Below are 18672 nucleotides of genomic sequence, written 5' to 3'. Positions count from 1 at the left end.
GAGAGGATCAATGGTGGACGAAAAGAAAAAAGCTGAGCTATTAATTCAACTGGACATGTCAATTCCCATTGGTGTGTGCAGATTGGTGCTGATCATGACTAGCCTCTTGGGCAGATGAGATCTGGGCCTTTTGCTGAGCCTCGGTAGACCATTCATTTATCGAACACTTTACGACTACCTGGAAGGCGCCGCATCACGGCGGAGGACTGTAAATCAATTCCAATCGCAGGGTGATAGCGATGCATGGAAAACTTGAAGCGTGGCTCTGGGATTGTATTATGCTAATCACCTTCTGTGTAAGATGTGCAACGCGGCTGATCAACTGAGGTCAAATAAACCATGCAAAATACTTGTCTGGAAATTTCATAAAATATTCATAAAATTGTTCACAGCATTTGAACCATAAAAAGTGAGTGAAGTTTTTTTTTTTTTTTTTACTTAAGCAAATGTTCAGGCCTTGCTTAACAGCTGCTTGCAGATACAACTCCTCTTTCTGGAAGAGTGCTGCTGGTACTACTGCTTTCCCTTTCAAAGAGTCAGTCCAATGGTCCTGTAACTCTGGATAGTGCCTCAGAGATCTACGCCAGCTCCAGGTTCAGGGAAGCCAGTCAGAGTTGATGGAAAGATGAACGGAGACAACATGGGGCAATCAGGGAGAAAGACGGTTTGGGCAGGAGGTTTGGCTTCCTGTGCTACAGCGACTCATGAAGGCACAGCAACAATGGAATGGTGTGGATCAAAGCATATGCATGTGTTAGAAAGACCAGGCCTAAATTGACAGAGCATGAATCAGAGAAGTAGAAAATGTTAACTCTGGAGGAGCTGCAGAGAAAATGTGCTGATAGGACCACTGTTATTTGTGCAAGGAAAATCTTGTATTTTTTGGTAAAGTGGGCAAATGCTACATGCGTCTGCGAATGCTGCCCTGCACACAGACCTAAACACACCATGCACACAGTGGAAGGTTGTGGTGCTGTGGGGATTCTTTTCCCCAGCAGGGACAGGGAAGCTTGTCCAAGTGGCTGGGAAGATGGATGGAGCTAAACACAGGGCACTCCCAGAAGAAAACCTTATTTCAAGCATTTTCTATGAAACCCTCTGAATCAAGGTGAAGCTATGTTTTTTAACTTACCCGTCCGATGAGCACAGGTTCTGGCCCGGCATATTCTTCGATCACGAAGAACTGGTTCCAGATCCAGCTCCTCCTGCTGCGAGAGCGTGACCTCTTCGCCTCCAAGGACTCCTGCACCTCCTTCTCCGCATCTGACTCTGACGCTTCTTCAAAGACGAGGCCGTTTCCATTAACCAGGTCGACAGCTTGGATTTCAGCTTCCTTTGCGCCCTGGCTCCATTTGGGAGCAGGTTGGAGCCTCAGGACATGGCTGCTGTTGACAAGTTTGTAGTCTTCGTCTGTGGAAAACTTAGCCGTGCCGGGATCTTTTTTAGCAGCGTGAGCTGACTCTGTTAATAGGTCTCTATGGGAATCTGCTGCTCTGTTCCCCCCTCTTGCTCCCAGGGGTTGCATTGTTAGCACAGATGGAGGAGAATCATTTGTTTCTGGAAGAATATACATGGGGAGATGTTTTGTCGACGTAAACGGAGGTTCTGTTTGGCTGATCATCGCCTCTTTCTCAGGGCCGAAGCCGTTCACGCTGTGAGGTGTTGACAGGGAACGAACGAGGTGTTTGCTCTTGTTATCACCGCCGTCTAAGCTCTGTATTCCCAAGCTGTCTTGCCCTTTACCCAAAGCTGGCTTGGCCTCGCTTGACAGATTAATATGAGTAGCAGCGTTCTGGTGAAGGTAAAGATCTGGGCTGGTAACTGTGCTTGCATATGGTAATGCAGTCTGATTATCGAATCCAGCGTGAGGCTGAGTGGCAGCCATATCTTGTCTCGGCTCCTTCTGAGACTCTAATTGTCCATGATTAACGTCAATCAAATCTCTTTTCCTGCTCCGGCTGCCCTTGCTCGGAAAGCCGAGAGCAGGAACTTTTTGCATTTGGGAATTGACAATACGGACTAAGTTCTCTTTTGACAGCAGCTTTAGCACTCCGTAACTACCAGTGAGATTCAGCTTTCGGTTTGATTCTACACTGAACCCCTTTCCAGGCATACCTGTAGTATGAACATTCAGATCAGGTCGGCTCCTGGACCTTGAGGCGGATTTAACCCGGGTTTTATTGGAATGCTGCTCCACCTTGTGATGGATTGTGAAGGATTTCTCTAACCTAGCGGTATTGGAAGTCTCCGCACTTCTTGTGTTGTTTTTAACTCTCCTCATATCCAGGTTTAGCGCCTTGTTACTGGACAACAAGTTTGACGTTCCCTCTTTTTTACTGACTGAGTCGACCTCACGCTTGGGCTTGATGGATTGCCTCTCCTTGTTGTTCAAAACCATTTTGGAGTGAGGGAATCCATAGTCGCTGAGCTGCTCGCGGCTTATCAGGTTTCTTAGAGTAACCATGGACATTGCATTTATATCCTCGTTGTCATCCCACTGGTCTGCAGATTTGCTCTCCCCTCTCCTTGCCATGTGCGATCCAGGTACTCCTCTGCGGCGTACGATCTTACTAGCTAAAGCTCCTCCCAAAAGCCCCTCCCAAAGGGCCAGGAAAAACAGCAGGAGCAGATTTCTTGCAATCATCTTGTCTTGTCAAAAGACGTTCTAATTTGAGCAAGGGATGTAATAAGGCAGCTCTTGTTTTATAGCTGTCTTCATTCTCTCTTGTGTTTTCTTTTCACTTCATTCCCCTCCTCTCACTCCCATATCCTTTGCCCTTCACACCGAGCTGGAGGGCAGGTGTCAATCACTCCCTTCTTCTTCTTTTTTGTCAACGCAGTCCGATATCTCTCTCTATCTCACAAAGCCTCCCTGAGCTGTTTTTTTCTTCTTCCTTTTTTCCCCCTGTTCCTCCCTTGTGAAGCGTCTCATTCAGTTTCCCACGGAGACTTCAACACCCTAAGAGAAAAGATAAAGATAATTAAGCCAAAACTTGAATCATTCTGCTGCGTTAATTAAAAATGGAGCCGCACAGACAGGTAGAATTCATGAGGCAGACAGGAGAGACCTTTTAACGGGGCAACAATTACATTTCCGCCAGCCTAATGGGGTTTCAAAACTCAGGACATATTTCTATTTATACCCTCATAATGATACACTTTTTTTTTTTTTTTACAAGGAAGGCCCAAATTCATCATCACCCTATTGTACCTGCAGTACATTGTAAACGTATCAACAGGAGTGACAAGGACAGTATTAATCAGAACGAGGCCCGGGGTAACTCTGGATGAGCTGCAGAAATCCACAGCCCAGATGGGATAATCTATTTACAGGACAGGCATGTGTGTAAGGGTAGACAAAAGAAAAAAAAAACTAAAAGAAGAACCTGTTTAATATTTCCCACAAGCCATGTAGAGGACACAGCAAATATGTAAAAGAGTGCTCTGATCAGAGAAGACCAAAATTCCACTCTTTGCATGTGTTGTGAGAAACTAAAAGCTCATGTCATCTCTGTGTTGAAACATGCTGGTGGCAGCATTGTGCTGGGAGCACTGTTTTCTTCAGCACTGGGCAAAGTTGTTGGGAACATAGATGGAGTTAGATACAGGACCCAAAGAACATGAAGCCGAGCCGACAATGAAATGGTTTAGCACAAAGCGTATGATTTGGTTGAATGGCCCAGTCAAAGACCAAACCTGCACTGGAAAAAAATGCTTTGGATCTACTTCAATAGTGGACATTGGTCCAACATCAACCTTTTGCTTTCGCAGTCTATAATGTTGTGTTAACTGAAGATGATTTGGCCACTTCACTTCATCACAACTCAATCACTACCTCCAAAACAATTTAAACAATTAAAACTGAGGGGTGGGGATTTTAGTAATAGGAAACCTCACCAGCTCCGTTCCTGCGACCTGTAGATTACTAAAGGTGTCTCCTTACTCTGTGATATTTATTTCTCCAGAAATATTCTGTCCCCTTGACTACTTTAGGTTTAGTTGAGTTTAGAGGTTAGCAAACGGATGAGGAGAATACGCTTATCTGCTGCAACAGTGCATTCTGTGCGACCAGGGTAGCAGATTATTTCAGGAAAATTAATTTCTCTCATTGCATTCATTTTAATTAGTTCTTAAACATCGTAAAAATGAACTTACATAATGATGGTGATTTTCAATTTAAGATACCTGCTGTCGCGGGTAAACTTAGATTGATTCATTCAGTTTCAATCAAGTTAAATTGAACATGCTAATGCGCAAATATTTCAAATTATGTACTGTCTACACAAATTTATCATGTTCTCTTAGTACATGAAAAAATAATGTTGAAAGAACACAATATGCTTCGATAGATCCAACAGATGCCAGATTCTTTTTTCAGTGTAAACTAAATGAGGAATTGGCGGCAAGACTGTAAAATTTAAAGCGTGTGGCCCGCATGGCAAGCACACCCTCGCGCCCTTTTCGAGCATTGAGTATAAACATAGCTTAAGCTTCAGTTGTTTTTGATAACAATGGGGAAAAAAATTTGGAACGCAGATGTGTAATGCCAGACAAACACAAAAGATTTGCAGCTGACTTTACAGGGAAAGGTTTTCCTGTAAAATACTCATTTATAATTGCATTTACACTTCACAAATAATAATTAACAATTGTTGGTCTATAATATAAAACCACAATAAAACGCTTCATAATTTATGCTTGTGACATGCAGAATGTGGAAAGATTCCAGGGTTATGCAAACTTTTGCAAGACATTGTAGCTGGGGTTACACATAAGACAATGAACATTCAAGAAAATGAAACACTGTTTAGGAATTCCAAACAGCCCAAAAACACAAGAGCCATCTTTGCAGCCCTTTGTTGTCTGATTAACTAGCTAGATGGATACTGTCCTTTAATCAGTTGGTTAAATGTCAAGAAAGATGAAGCCCTAGATGTAACTTTACTGTGTTGCATAAAAGGCCTGAGGTGACACAAAAGGTTGCCGGATCTCGTTTGTCACACTCATGCTTTCAGGGTGTCACCATGCACTCCAGGCACATATGAGAATCAAAATGTCAGATATCAGTCAAAGTGCTTGTCTTCAGATACAACTAGACACCCTTCAGTGAAGTTTCAATAATGCCAGCCTACATATATGACAAGCCAATAAAGTCACTATTCGCCAGATCACATTGACATAAGCTTTCCTTTGATACCATATGTGTAGAGACAGATGTGGATTCATAGCGTAGACAACTCAGAACTCAGTGTCAGAGATTTAGCAAAAGCCTTTCACCATTTAGCAACGCTCACAAAAGATGTTGCATGGTTTCCCTTGAATAAACTACATATATACGCACATATTAATACAAAGCCAACACCAACCATTTGTCTTCATGGCCCTGTGAGGCTACAAAATATGGAATGACAATCCAGGGCTCCAAAGTTTCAGGACTATATTTAATCTCAAAACTATTTCTATAGACGGTGATGATTATATTGATTTTTGTCTTTACTGTTACATAATGTCCCCATCACCCTTCATGACCTTAAGTTTTGTCACATGAGAAATAAACCTGCTGTGGGCTCTAACTGACACTACAGACCTTTTAGCAGGCCAGATATGTTATATATTTGCAGAGCATGGACAGAAAACACCCGAAATATTATATCCTACCAAATATTTCTACAAAACAGTCCCAAACTTAGATATGATAATACTGTGAAGGTGATAGTGATAATGTGTCGCTCTAACCATCGCATTATCAGTGTTCAGTGTAGATCACAGGTACAAAAAAAATGCTTAGATGCAACATTTGGTAAGATACAATATTTCACAAGCCAAGAAAATTTCCATAATATATTTAGCCATTTGGATGGAGAGAGTAGGAGAGGAGAACTAATAAGGAAATTGTGAGGTTATCTTAATCACTATCGTAACTCTTTTGAATTCAAGGGAATGGCATCGTGGCTTTCTTTTAATAAGCTAACTGGCAGTGTGCAGCAATATGTTGGGGAGGGGCAGCACTACATCACTTTGTTAACTCTAGCACATTATCTGACATCTCATTAAGCTACCATGCAGGCCACCACGTTAACTTTGAGTGGGTTTTAAACCCTTTATAATCAGTATACTTTGATGCTGATAACCGAGTCATGTCTGTGTCTTGTGTGCAATGAATCACTAAAAAAAAAAATCAAACAAATCTTGCCAGTTGTAGACAATGAGTGTGTGAATACGTGCCAATGATGGAACCATAAAAAGAACAAAAATCTGTTTATTTCCCCAGTCCATATATTCATATTTCATTCCTTGCTCCTGTTCTCTGCACACATCCGTCCCAGACGTGCACTCAGACTAAACCAGGGGCTTCACATAAAATCTGATAATGTGGCAGGGGCTGTGTGGAGGTGTGGACGTTTTTATAATCGTGCTTTAGCACCGAGAAACAATCAATAACTAGCCTTTTATTGGCTCTGATTTACAGCTTAGTCCTGCAACTGTTCCACCTCACTCGTGTGTGTTCAGGAGGTGGTGAAAGGGGCAGTGATTGAATGCTCTATCTGCTAACTGCAAGTGAAAATTGTGGATTCGCCTGCCTTTAAATGCAAAAGGTCAAAACTGAGGCAGTAATGACTGATAAATCTTTTCCGCAAAAAAAACAACATAAAAGTATCTTTGAGCAGACATCTCTTACTCTGACTGAGGGATGCCACAAGCATTTAAAACCTGTTCTGGAGCATACTAGACAATACAAACGGCTTTAGAGTTGGAAAACATAGAAGTGAGCAACAGACTACAAGTGTCTCTACAAATTCTACTTTCTCAGTGTTCAACCTATCATGGCTTGTGAAACGGAATTTATTGTTTGTGTAGTTTGTAAAACCTCTGTGTCATGGATTACAGGGTGCCAGTTTCACTTTATCTGGTTGGGTGACACTTGCTCCCGTCTTTGCCGCAGACGGACCCTGTCAGCACATTCATTGGGGCGAGACTGAAGTTGGAAGGTTCCTCGTGGAATATTTTCAACCTTATTTTTCTTTACATTTTTTCCTCAGATTCATTAACTACTGCCTTTTTTTTTGTTCTCTACAGTCCTTTGCAAGTATTCGTGCACCTTGAATGGCTTTCTCATTTTCGGTACGTTCCAGCTACGAACTATAAAATGTATGTTATTGGGATTATTATGACTGATCAAAGCAAAGTAGACCATAATTGGAAAGTGCAATAGCAATTATACATGTTTTCGTTTTGTTTTTTGTTTTTCATGAGCAAAAGTCTATCTCCAGTGGTCAATGGGCGATATGCAAAGTCACCAGTCTATCTCAGGGCAACATCTATTCTTTTTTTTTTTTAAACGTTGAATAGTGCCGTTCTTTACTTCCACTTCGTAATAAAACTTTATGTGTTGATTTACAACATAAAACTCAATAAACTACTCTAAAGCATGTTGCTGTGAAAAAATACATCAGTTTTGGTGAACAGTAAAGAAAACACTCCTCCCCCTTCTTTACGCCCTCTTTGCCCACCTCTCCCACTCACCACCTGTTTCTTCTTTGGTCTACTAGATCTATCTTTGTAAAGCTCCCTCTATCCCCCCTCTCCTTACTCTTGCTGTTTTGCTTTTTCTGTCCTCAGCACTGCTCGATTCCATCTTCTTTCCTTCTTTCTCATCTGTGTCAATCACAGGTCTGTCACCACGTCCCTCACCCTCTGTGCACTTGGTCCTCAATCATCCGGCCAATCCCCTTCCCTTCCTCGGCCTTGCAACATTGGAAGTGACAGGTGTCTCATTGGCAACCATCTTGCCGACAGGCGACAGTACTATAATTGTCCATATAAATCAACTCACCAAGTGGTAAAAGGTAGGATACAACTTGGAGTTATAGAAGAGACTTGCAGAAAACCACTGTGGAGATTTTACAGAATAAGTTTTATACAAACGTGGCAGAGGCTGTTAGAGACGTTCAGAGTCTGGGATTGGCCAAGCGTTATCTCCAATGTACAGCAAGAGGGGCCGATCACGGGAAATTCAATGACCGGAGTCCTTTCTCTCTCCCCATTCCCTCTCTCTCCCAGAAGAACTTATCAGCTGGGAGTTTGATGGCCAGGCAATCATTGCCACGGGCACCTTGTTAACAAGCCCCGGGCAGGTGGTCAGACGCACGGCTGAATATCAACACGGCGCTGGCGCCGACAGTGAGCACATTTTCAACATCTGTGTGGGAGGTTCTGACAGTGTGAACTTTTCTTTGAAGCAAAAAAAAGCAGAAATACATCTCCTCTTATTCTTTTAATCTTTGATCTTTTACACCAATTTCTGAGAGAAACATCAGTCAGAACATAGTCAGGACATCTGTGATGTACGGATCCACATTGCAGGGTTCACATTGGGCTGGGTAGCTTTAGTCAGAGCTGTAGTTATACTGGGTGCATCAGACTGCACAGAGTAAGTGAGCATAATGGGCTTGTTACAGTAGGAAGCAAAAGGCAGCTCATATTTTTTCATTAGAGTTTTATGACATAATTTGATGGAACTGCTATTTGTGTCCTTATGGAAACACGATAGTGGAGTCCTCACTTGGCTTTACTAAGGTATGAGGATTGTCTGAATGGTAAATAATAGGGTGATTTAGTGGGCAAGGGTTGCTTATAAAGTATTCTTTACATTTCTTTTGTGAGTACACTCTCATGAGTCAAACTGTAATGCATTAAAATGTAAACTTACAGTGAACAGCAGAATCGCTCTTTTCCCAATACTGAAGTTCTTTGTGGTTGGGTATAATATCTGGCTTCTGATTCTTTGGATATCTTCAGATTACGTTTTTTAAATTTTAGACATAAAGCCAAAGCAAGGTCTGTGAATTGCTTAATCATGTGTTGAACCATGTTTTTTAAAAGGGCCTAGACACAAATTTTGACCGTAAAAATAAATCCCAAAAAAACAAATTCATCTTCAATGAAACAGTAAACAGCAAGCGTTGGTCCTGATAGTGTTTACTCAGTCTTTTTGAGCCTGAAAAAAACTTTTCACCAGGTGCGATCAGCTGACATAAACATTGTTGTGCCGACTGTTGGCACTACCGTGGAACTATCAGAAAGCAAGATGCCGACCAATTGACGTAGCTACTGTAGGAGCCAGTAGACCATCCTGCAATGACTCACAGTAAAGTGACAGCTCGTCGTGGTCGAAGATCATCTTGATCAACAGGGTTAGGGTTACTTAACCTCTTCCTTTCCGCAGCTTTGGTGGGCATTGCTGACTCACTCGGCTCCACACATGCTAGAACGTCAAGTCTAGTATATGTGTCACTTTTAATGCACTGTGTGTGTTAGAATCAAAGGTGTGAAATTCACAGTGTTTGGCTGCATCAGGATAGGTGATGCTACTTTTGCTGTGATATCTCCATCTTGTATTTGTCAGGACCAAGCAGGAAGCGCCTAGCAGATTACTTCCTGCCTTGCCTTCTCTCCTCTCTCCGCAGGTCACTGTAGTTGGCAGGTGGTTGTGGCGCACACCTGCGGCTCGTTCGACGCCGCGGTTTGGGAGCATTTAAGCGACGGTCTGACAGCTGGAGGAGGCCAGAGTGTTACCCTAGTGTGGTACACCTCAGTTGGCCACTGTCTTCTGACAGCTCTGTCTTATTTCGAGCATTAATCCTTTTTCTCCTGTGCTTCAGGTCGCCTCACATTTGGATCCCACTCCAATCGCTCCCTCGTGGTCTACACAAGTTAGGCTTCCTGGTTTTCACCGCTCTGGATCCTGTTCCAGGCGCTCCCCGAGCTCAAGTCAAGTCACATCTCTCTCTGTTTGGATCCAACTCCGAGGCTCCCTTGGTGTTACCAAGCCGGGCTAAGGACTTCACCGGATCACCCCTGGTTCCTCCTGCCATCCACAAACCATTGCTTCCACCTTCGGTGCTGCTCGGACCCTGCTTCAACACCTCCTGCCCGCCCACCAGTCACTTAGCCACCTGATGCCATCACTGGAAGTTCCCCGCTGAGTCCGTCTCTCTGCTCCACTCCCCCCGGCTAGGCTCCCGTACTTGGTGAAAAGCACACCTCAGCCCCGCACACCTTCCTTTTCTATGGCACTGGACCTACCCTCTGGTCTACAGATTGAACCAGCCCCGGTCTCGTGCCTCTGTCTGGCGTTCTCCCGTCGTGGTTCTTCCACACATTCTCCCCTGTACTACCTGCTCTCTGCCTCCCGACTGTGATCTGCATGTGGGCCAAACACCTAAAAACCATGACAGTATTATTTTATATTGAAGGGCCAGCTAAAAGTCTACAAATAAAATGTTAAAGCTCTATGTATCCCCCCAACAAGTCCAATAAAATTAGGTGAATAAATAAGACTAAAGCCAAAGACTGTATTGTTCTTGTAAATAATATTTTCCACTCTACAATAACGAACTCCAAAGTGTTTTTCTAATTTGCTTTATTACAAAGTTGTCTATGGAGGTAATTTATTATTTAAATAATAAGCAATAAAATATGTTGAGCTCTTCTGATGTTTTATTCACCTAATTTTAAGCTCTGGTGAGGGCCAGTAGACTCTTTATTATGTCCAGATGTCTGAAAACTTATAATTGAATAAGGGTGCATCATATGTCTCAGTGAATTGATAAATCAGGGCAATGAATAACTTAATTATTTTCCTCTTACTTTTGCCATGCCTTCTAAAACTCATCAGCTCTGAGCTTTGGTTCGTTAGTATTGGAAGTAGATCCTCACCATCGATTGTGAGCTGTCAACAACTTAACGAGACTGAAAATTTTAATCACGATTCATCTTTTTCCTTTGGTGTCTAAACTGTCTCTCTTCGAATAGCCAACCCATTAATCATGCAAACAAAAGACACACCACCACAGCCAAACATCAAACCCATGTGCATCTGTCCTCACAGATACACACGTGTTTATGGCCTTCAAGGTCTACAGAAAAATATATTCATCAAAAAAACGAATTTACTTCTTTACAGCTGCATACATAAAAATACCTGGAATCACAAATACTTATTCACCTATTTTCCCAAAAAGCACATTCATGCAGTCAAAGAGGCACCAAAAACCTGAGCACACACAGATAATGGCCACACAATGGCCACTTAAATGTGCATTGGTAAGAGACATAAAGAAATCTCATGGGACACTCTCTGTGGATGCAGTGAAAGTCAAAGAGAAAAAAAGGCAGCTCTCTCTCACACCACCGGAAAAGAAAAGGCATCCATCCCAAAAGAATTATGTATGGAGGAACAAAGACAAGCTTCAGAAGAGTGGCAGGAGGAAAAAAAAGAGAGAAAGCATCTATGTTTCTTGGGTGTATCAGCTTGTGCGTCAGCAAAGGATGGCAGCTGCTGTGGAACCTCAGTGGAAGAGTTGTGGGAGGGGGTGGGGGGGGTGGGGGGGGGGTTGGTCCTGTTGGACCAACAGGTTGTTTCAAGTGCAAAGCACCGTGAAGCTGTTCCATTCCCGCCTTGAACCATGGCAGATAAAACGCAGACCTGTCAGTGTCAGGCGGCAAGAAGCAACTGTAACTTTTCATCTGTAAATATATAAAATGCATTTTTCTTCTGGTGATCCAACCTCTGTCCAGAGATACTGACAGCAGGTCCTAACCCCTCCAGGTAAACTAAGCAATAGCAGCCTATGGACATTGGATGACTCCCCACTGAGTGTTGGTGTGCAGAGGATAACGGGCGGAAACAAGAGGAGGTGAACACAGTGGAAGGCAGTGGGATGAATTTACTGTTTTGCATCGTGACAGCTTTGCAATTCAGTCCACTTAAAGGTGGCTGTTTGCCTGTTGGTGAGATTAAGACTAAAAATAATCAGTGTAACAACAGGGGGGCTTTGGATTGGTTTGGCTTCCACATAAATCTGAGGGTTACAATAAAGAGGAAATTTTGTGGCTTGGAGAATATCATGCAAAAATCACTTCTATTAAAAAAACTGAATGTACAGCCACAGAATGTCTAGAGTGGTGTCGAATTAAAGTATGAATTTTACTGAAAAATAAATAACCCTTCTATAAATTTTGACAGGTCCAAAATATAGCAATATTTATTTTGGTTATGATGCCAGCGTCGACACAAAAGGATTCTGCAGCAATAGTAATAGTAGGATATTAAGTCACGTGAGATGGAGATCAGGCGTTGCCAGATCGTGGCAGCTCCATGATGGCTCTGAGAAATGGCTTCTTCTCGCTGTTATACTTCTCAGATTCAAGGACCATAAAAGAAGTGAATGGAGGTGAACATTGGTCAAGCTTTTGAGCATGGTGCCGATTTAAGGAATCAAAGGTGCTCAGAAGCCACGCAGAGGTTGCTGCGTTCCTTCTGGACGGTAAGTTAAATGTCCATATTTATATGTTTGCTGTTGCTAAAAAAGAACATGGCAACTGGCTGACAAATAGTACAACAGAAGATAGGAACAAGAGCGAGTGAGCACAAGTTCGCCATCTACTGGCTGTGAGGAGTTAAATTTGCAACCCTCTCCTTTAAGTTCTTCCACACCAAACCGACTCTATGTCTTTATGAACCTTGCTTTGTGCACTGGCGCAGTTACAATATGTTGTAACAGGAAGGGCCATCTCCAAACTGTTCTCACAAAGTTGTCAGCCTGAAATTGTCCAAAATATTCCTTCCAATAACAGCTGAAAAAACACAAAACCATGCAGGCCAATTGTACGCCCCTCATCACCAAACTCCATCTCCACTGCTCTAGTGTCTGGTGATGGTGTGCTTTACACCACTTCATCAGATGATCTGCATTGTACTTGGTGATGTAAGATTTGGATGCAGGTCCGTTGCTGTGGAAACCCACTCTATGAAGCACTCTACGCACTCCTAATCTGATGGTCATACGAAGTTTGGAGATCGGCTTCTATTGACTTAGGAGAAAGTTGGTAACATCTGCGTTTAAACGGCCTACCAGTTCAAGTTGATGTCTTTCCCAATCCCTTCCACTGAGTTATAATACCATAGCAGTTCATTGTGGAATATTTAGCAGTTAATTTACCCAACCGGCCATACTGTATTATGGCATAGTACCGTGTACATGCATAGTACATAGTACCATGCGGGAAATTGCTAAATTCCTGAGAGAGACCCGTTATTTTCTCACAAATGTTTGTAGAAAAACAATCTGCACTTTTAGGTGCTGGATCTTTAAACCTGTGGCCATGAAAGTGATTCAATGATTTGGAGGGGTGAGCAAACACAGTGTAGATCTCATGTTAGATGATACTGCCAGCTCTTAACGGCACAGCTTTGTTCAGCTGCAGGTATGGTCCACTGGACTTAAGATACAGCTATTAAAGGTGAGGATAACTGAAATAGAAGAGGCTTTAGATAAATGTTTTTATCCTATTCTACACGCCATGTCTGTAGCTAGAATAATTCAGTACCATGTCCTGTTGGGGACAAGATAAAAAGATTACCTTGAAATTACGTGATAACCTTATACTTTTTAGTACCACCTCAGCAGTCGATTTTGAAGGAGATCAGTCTTGTTTCTCTGGGTACATCCAGGAGAATAGTGCTGCAAGTCGACAGAGAGAGTAAAAGGGACAGCGGCTGGTGACATGTAGAGAATGGGGACATGACAGAATTGGCAGAATTGGAGCTGGCAGAATTTCTCAAATAACCGAGGCAATTTACAGGCAATGTCATATGTTGTCAGAACTGAATGGTTCTATTCTGTGTCAACACCGTGCGTTTTCTTCTCTTTTTTAAGTATCTTGACCTCATGTTGTTCTTTTTCTTAGACAAACAAGCGCAGCTCCTGTGCAGGTTAAATGTGCTGCCGCCACTCAAACGCCTCCTCATCTAGTGTCAGATAAATTTAAAATGATCTCTATTTCCAGAGAGTTTCTTTGCCCTACTGAGATGACTTACTATTAGTTTAAAAGTGTAACATTTGTGGGGTAGAATATAATAGCTATAAACACAAAACTTTAGAATAAAAAAGACGATCTAAAGGCTTTTTATTTAAACAGAACTTTATCCCTGCCTTCTTGTTAAAATTATTTTCGACAACAGGAAAGGCATGGCAGAAACCTTCTTGTCGAGTTGAAACCAGAACTGTTGATAACCTTGTTATACCGTCATACTGGCAATGGCTAAACTTCAAGAAACAGTCATAGGAATATACTGAAGTTTCAACTTAGAAATCAATAGTTTTAAACTAATAATTTCTTGAGAAACCAAATGTATGATAAAACCTTCTTTTTTCGTTTATGTCAATCTAGAAAAAGGGATAGAATACAATGAAATGCAAAACGAGCCGCTCACCCATAATTATATATCTTTCCAGCGTTGTCGCATAACTTGCCAGTGAACCAGGCGCTGATGCATCTTGCAATACAAGAAAATGTTTGAACCCTGCAATTCAATCGAGCTTTGCATCTTCAGAGCTGTTTTTCACGATCTCTGACTCCATCACACTCAGTATTGCCACACTTTCTTCACAAAGAACAGAAGCACTGCTGCTAAAAAAACTGGGAAACGCTCTATGAAAAAAAAAAATTCTGAGATCACAAAAATACTTTTAAAGTTACAAATTGGTGCCAAACAACAAACAAAAGAGAAAGTTTTTGTTTCACCTCTGTGCAGAGAAGGGAATACGTTTCAAAGACGGGGAGTGTTGAAGTTAGATATTGCTCTCATTCTGAGTAGTAAAAAATAAAAATCTGATGCAATAATAAAGTATGTTGTCCCTGACTGACTAACTGAATGGCTGTTTGAAACACATACTTAGAACAGGAAAAAAAGCATTTCCAGCCATAGTAACGGTCTGATAATTTAATTCTATTATGTGTGTATCTGAGTTGATGACAACACAAGAGTCACAATAATCCAGGTGATCAGCTTGCATGCTTGCCTTTGTAAACACATTTGAAAGACAAATTTGTCCGAAAACATGTGTATAAAGAGGAAAAACAAGATTATTCAAGGATGTTCTCAAAGAAATAACTCCTTTTGTTTTGGGATGGAAGAATTTGTGTTGATTGCATAATGTACAACAAAATAACAAAACAGTAAAAAAAAAACCTGACCATCTCATGAGGTTCTTTGGCTGGCAAGCTACCTCTAAAGTGAGTTTAATTAATTTAACAAATTTAACAAACTTTAAACTATCCCTTTAAACAAATACACAAACATATGTCTCCTGGAATGCAAGCTTTACTTCTGCTGCCTCCTCTTCCACCACAAAAGTAAACCGTGAGAATTGCTGTAAAGATCGCATGAATCACGACAGGAGAAAGTGCCAGTGGGTCAACACAGACATTTGTGGCTCATATTTTACTCCTTTGGCGTGGGTTCAAGTTGTCCTCTATCGGACTTGTCTGCTCATGAGGCGAGGTGCTTCGTAGATGTGGAAATATACAAGCAGTGGCGGCGCCGACCCACTGAACACCTCAAAATTTTGCTCCCGCTTTAAGCCATTTGAAGCTATTAATCTTGCATTTGATAACGAGGCAGAAATTCACATCGCATCAAATATGGATTTGCGCCCTGTCTGTCCCCCACCCACCACATTCATCAGGTTGAGCGATCCTGGTTGCGTCTCTATCACACGGCTGCAGCGGATTACCGTCGTGCAAGTGAACTTTAACAACATCTGACATCTCTCCACCTTCAGGCCCTCGCGCCGATCCTCCGCTGAGGAATCTGAAGGAGCTGATCATCTCCAATGATCTTCATGCACAAAGGTCAGTGGATGTTTTTATATCAGGCAGCTCGTCTGCTCGGAGCCAGTATCTCTCAAGGTTGGTGCTCAGCCTGGGCTGGCTGAATTGTGAGTCATCAGCTGCCAAAGCAGTTACCGAAATTACACCTGATGCCTATCAAGACTGTCTCTCTTCCTCTTCCGCCTGACCGCATGTGCAACATCAAAAACCTATCTGATCCTTTCAACGCGCTGACTGACATTTCAGCTGAAGTCCTCCAGAATAGCAGATGGACCTTGTCTCCCTAAAGTTGTGTGTGTGTGTGTGTGTGTGTGTGTGTGTGTGTGTGTGTGTGTGTGTGTGTGTGTGTGTGTGTGTGTGTGTGTGTGTGTGTGTATGCGTGCATGCATGCGTGCGTGAGTGAGTGAATATAAAAAAAGGCAGAATATCTCTTGCACGCTGAAGGAGAAACTTTATAAGACAGCAGAACTCAAGACTTTTCCCACATGTCATCTCAGTGAGCCACAAATCTCCGCAGGTCAGCTTGAGGGAGTAACTCTTTATAAGAAAGAAAAAAGGGGGCTTTACGGCACAGCACACGTATTGTCTGGGATGTAATTTAACTTTTTCTCCTGCTCTGCTGTTTACCTTTCAAGGGCGTTGCTTTCAAGAGATGCCCGGGCTGGACCGGAGAGGGCGGCGGCGGCGGCGGCGGGATGCAGGGGCGTCGTTTCGGAGATGAATAAACACACCGTGTCCAAGGTCGACCCGCGCTAACGCGACACGGCAGGGAGGAGATGGCACATTTCAAAGCGCCATCAAGGCCACTGGCCAATAAAGAGAGTGAATAATGACAATCGATAATACACTTTGACCACCCCCCACTCCCCCACGATTATTTTCTTAGGTACTTTTTCAGATATCTTATTTCTCAGTAATCTCCTACCAAGGCGGGGTCAGAGTGACTCAAGAAGAGATTCAGCAGGTTGACTGTTAAGGAGCTTCTCACACGATTAGTACGCCAATACTGTGCACCGAAATCTTTCATCCTCCACAAGAGTCCAAGCTGACCTTCACAGAATCATATTGCATGTTTTTTTTTTTTAATATATTTTTCACAGGACCCGAGACATCATTTAGGATCAAGGTTTTACATGTGGATGTGCATTTAAAGCTAATGAATGTCTGGTGATATTTCGTTTAAATGATTTATTCCTGTAAGACTCTGAGCCCATGTTTCCTGGTAGAGTAACAATACGTACAGCTCATGGGTTCACAAGAACAGCTGGTCCACTGTTTTTTATTTGAAGGAATTCATCAAAAATGCTGTTGACATTTTTTTTTTTTTGCAATTCATCACCGAGGGAGTACAATGAGACATGAATACGATCCCGTTTCTGTTGAGAAAGCTCTTAAATGTGTTTGTTTTCATGTAGGCGGGGGTAAAGAGGCAGCATTGTCACCAACTAGCCTCGTGAGACCATCCTGATCTCGCGAGCTTTCAAGGTTTCACTCGCAGATCAGTCTGGCTACTCTCCGTTAAAGAAAATTTGGAGCCGTTCACCAAACGAACGTCCAATCAGTGTTGGCTTTGAGGCGGGTTGAGGTGTGACGCAACGAGAAGCGCGACAGTTCAGTCTAAAGAACATGGCGGCTTCAGCCAATGAAACTAGCGTTAGCGTGGCTATCGAGCAAGTTTTATCGGAATTACAGAGTATTTCTCTGCTGAGCTAACGAGCCTTTACCTGCAGCAGCAAGAGTAGCTTGGCTTGTGGTTGTGTTTTCGTCGTCGCTCTGTTACGAGCGACGACGAAGCATGTTGACGAGTAGGTCATATGCTTCTTCGTTGATCTGATTGGTTTATTTGGCTTGTCTAGCACCAACATAGGCCAATCAGCTAACCAGTATTTTCGGCCCTTCCCAAAATTACTTCAACGGAAGGTTTCCAGATGGATATGCGAAGCAAATCTATCTGGCGGCGTCAGGTTAGTCACCAACTGGACTGGAGGGTAAAAGTGGAAACTGCTAAGTCGAATGGTACGTGGTAGCTAAGTTGAGAAAATAATAATAATCATAGCTCAGTAGCAATGTCCCAATGTTTTTTTCCTAAGTCCAGGATTCATGAGGGCCAGATTATCAAGGATGAGATAATGAAATATACAACATAACTAATCAGGTCTATATCTTTAGCCCACTGTGGACTTTAGGATGTGCTGGATGACATGTTTCTGCCGTTATAAACATAAGGATTTGGCAAAAAAAAAGAAAAGAAAAAAAAAAAGAAATCCAACTGTGATACACACTGTGACATCATAAAAGGGTTATCGAAACCATGTTATGGTAAAATTAGCGTAAAGAACAGCAGAGAAAGCTGCAGACCTGAAACCTTTATCAGCTGTGACCCAGTAGGTACAGAAAGAAGTTCCAACAATGAACCCCCTCGCCTGAATTGCGGAGGAAGTCGTAAATGCATGAACGCAGGACGTCTTCAGATATCCTTCGGTTTCACGGATCCGAATCCCTTTTTTCGCCCTCTTCGACAGCTAACACGGTGCCTACCTTGAATAAACGGCAAGGCGCTGCTGTTTATTCTGTGTTTTGTCTGAATCATCTATCCTGAGGATGTTGTCGTGTCCTGCTCCTTTATACTTCACACCTTTGCTCTGCCGGCTGAACCCACCTGGAAGCCCGTGCTGTCACATCCTCTGATCTCGCTCCGTAGAGCCCCGGCCTTATTAGGATACCCCCCCCCCCTCCCCCTCCCCTCTTCTTTTTATGACTTTCACGCTCCCTAGCTCTACTCCTGCCCCAGAACCATTACAGACAGTTTATTGTTGTTATTCTAACGACGCCACCGGAGTTTCAAATTCATTTCGCCTTTGTCTGTCTCAATTTGGGTCAGTCTGCCGGTCTGTTTGTTTTCCAGGGGCTCAGGGAGACGGAGCAGATTGCGACGCGTTTAAGTCGCTATCTCTGGCAGCAGGTGAGAGTGCAGGGCCACCTTTGATCGTGATA

General features: G+C 42.7%; 1 protein-coding gene across 1 annotated transcript in view; it reads right to left on the bottom strand.

Annotated features, from left to right (window-relative positions):
• Nucleotides 1-1108: 1108 nt before the first annotated feature.
• Nucleotides 1109-18672, bottom strand: part of LOC118556295 — a 97379-nt gene continuing 79815 nt past the window's right edge. Inside the window, exon 3 of the mRNA XM_036130203.1 lies at nucleotides 1109-2959. Within this exon, the coding sequence (XP_035986096.1) occupies nucleotides 1124-2644 (1521 nt within the window). The 5' untranslated portion in view covers nucleotides 2645-2959 and the 3' untranslated portion in view covers nucleotides 1109-1123. The remainder of the gene's footprint in view (nucleotides 2960-18672) is intronic.

The sequence above is a fragment of the Fundulus heteroclitus genome, unplaced genomic scaffold (assembly GCF_011125445.2).
Source record: "Fundulus heteroclitus isolate FHET01 unplaced genomic scaffold, MU-UCD_Fhet_4.1 scaffold_297, whole genome shotgun sequence".
NCBI classification, from domain to species: domain Eukaryota; kingdom Metazoa; phylum Chordata; class Actinopteri; order Cyprinodontiformes; family Fundulidae; genus Fundulus; species Fundulus heteroclitus.
This window is presented reverse-complemented; position numbering and strand designations above follow the sequence as displayed.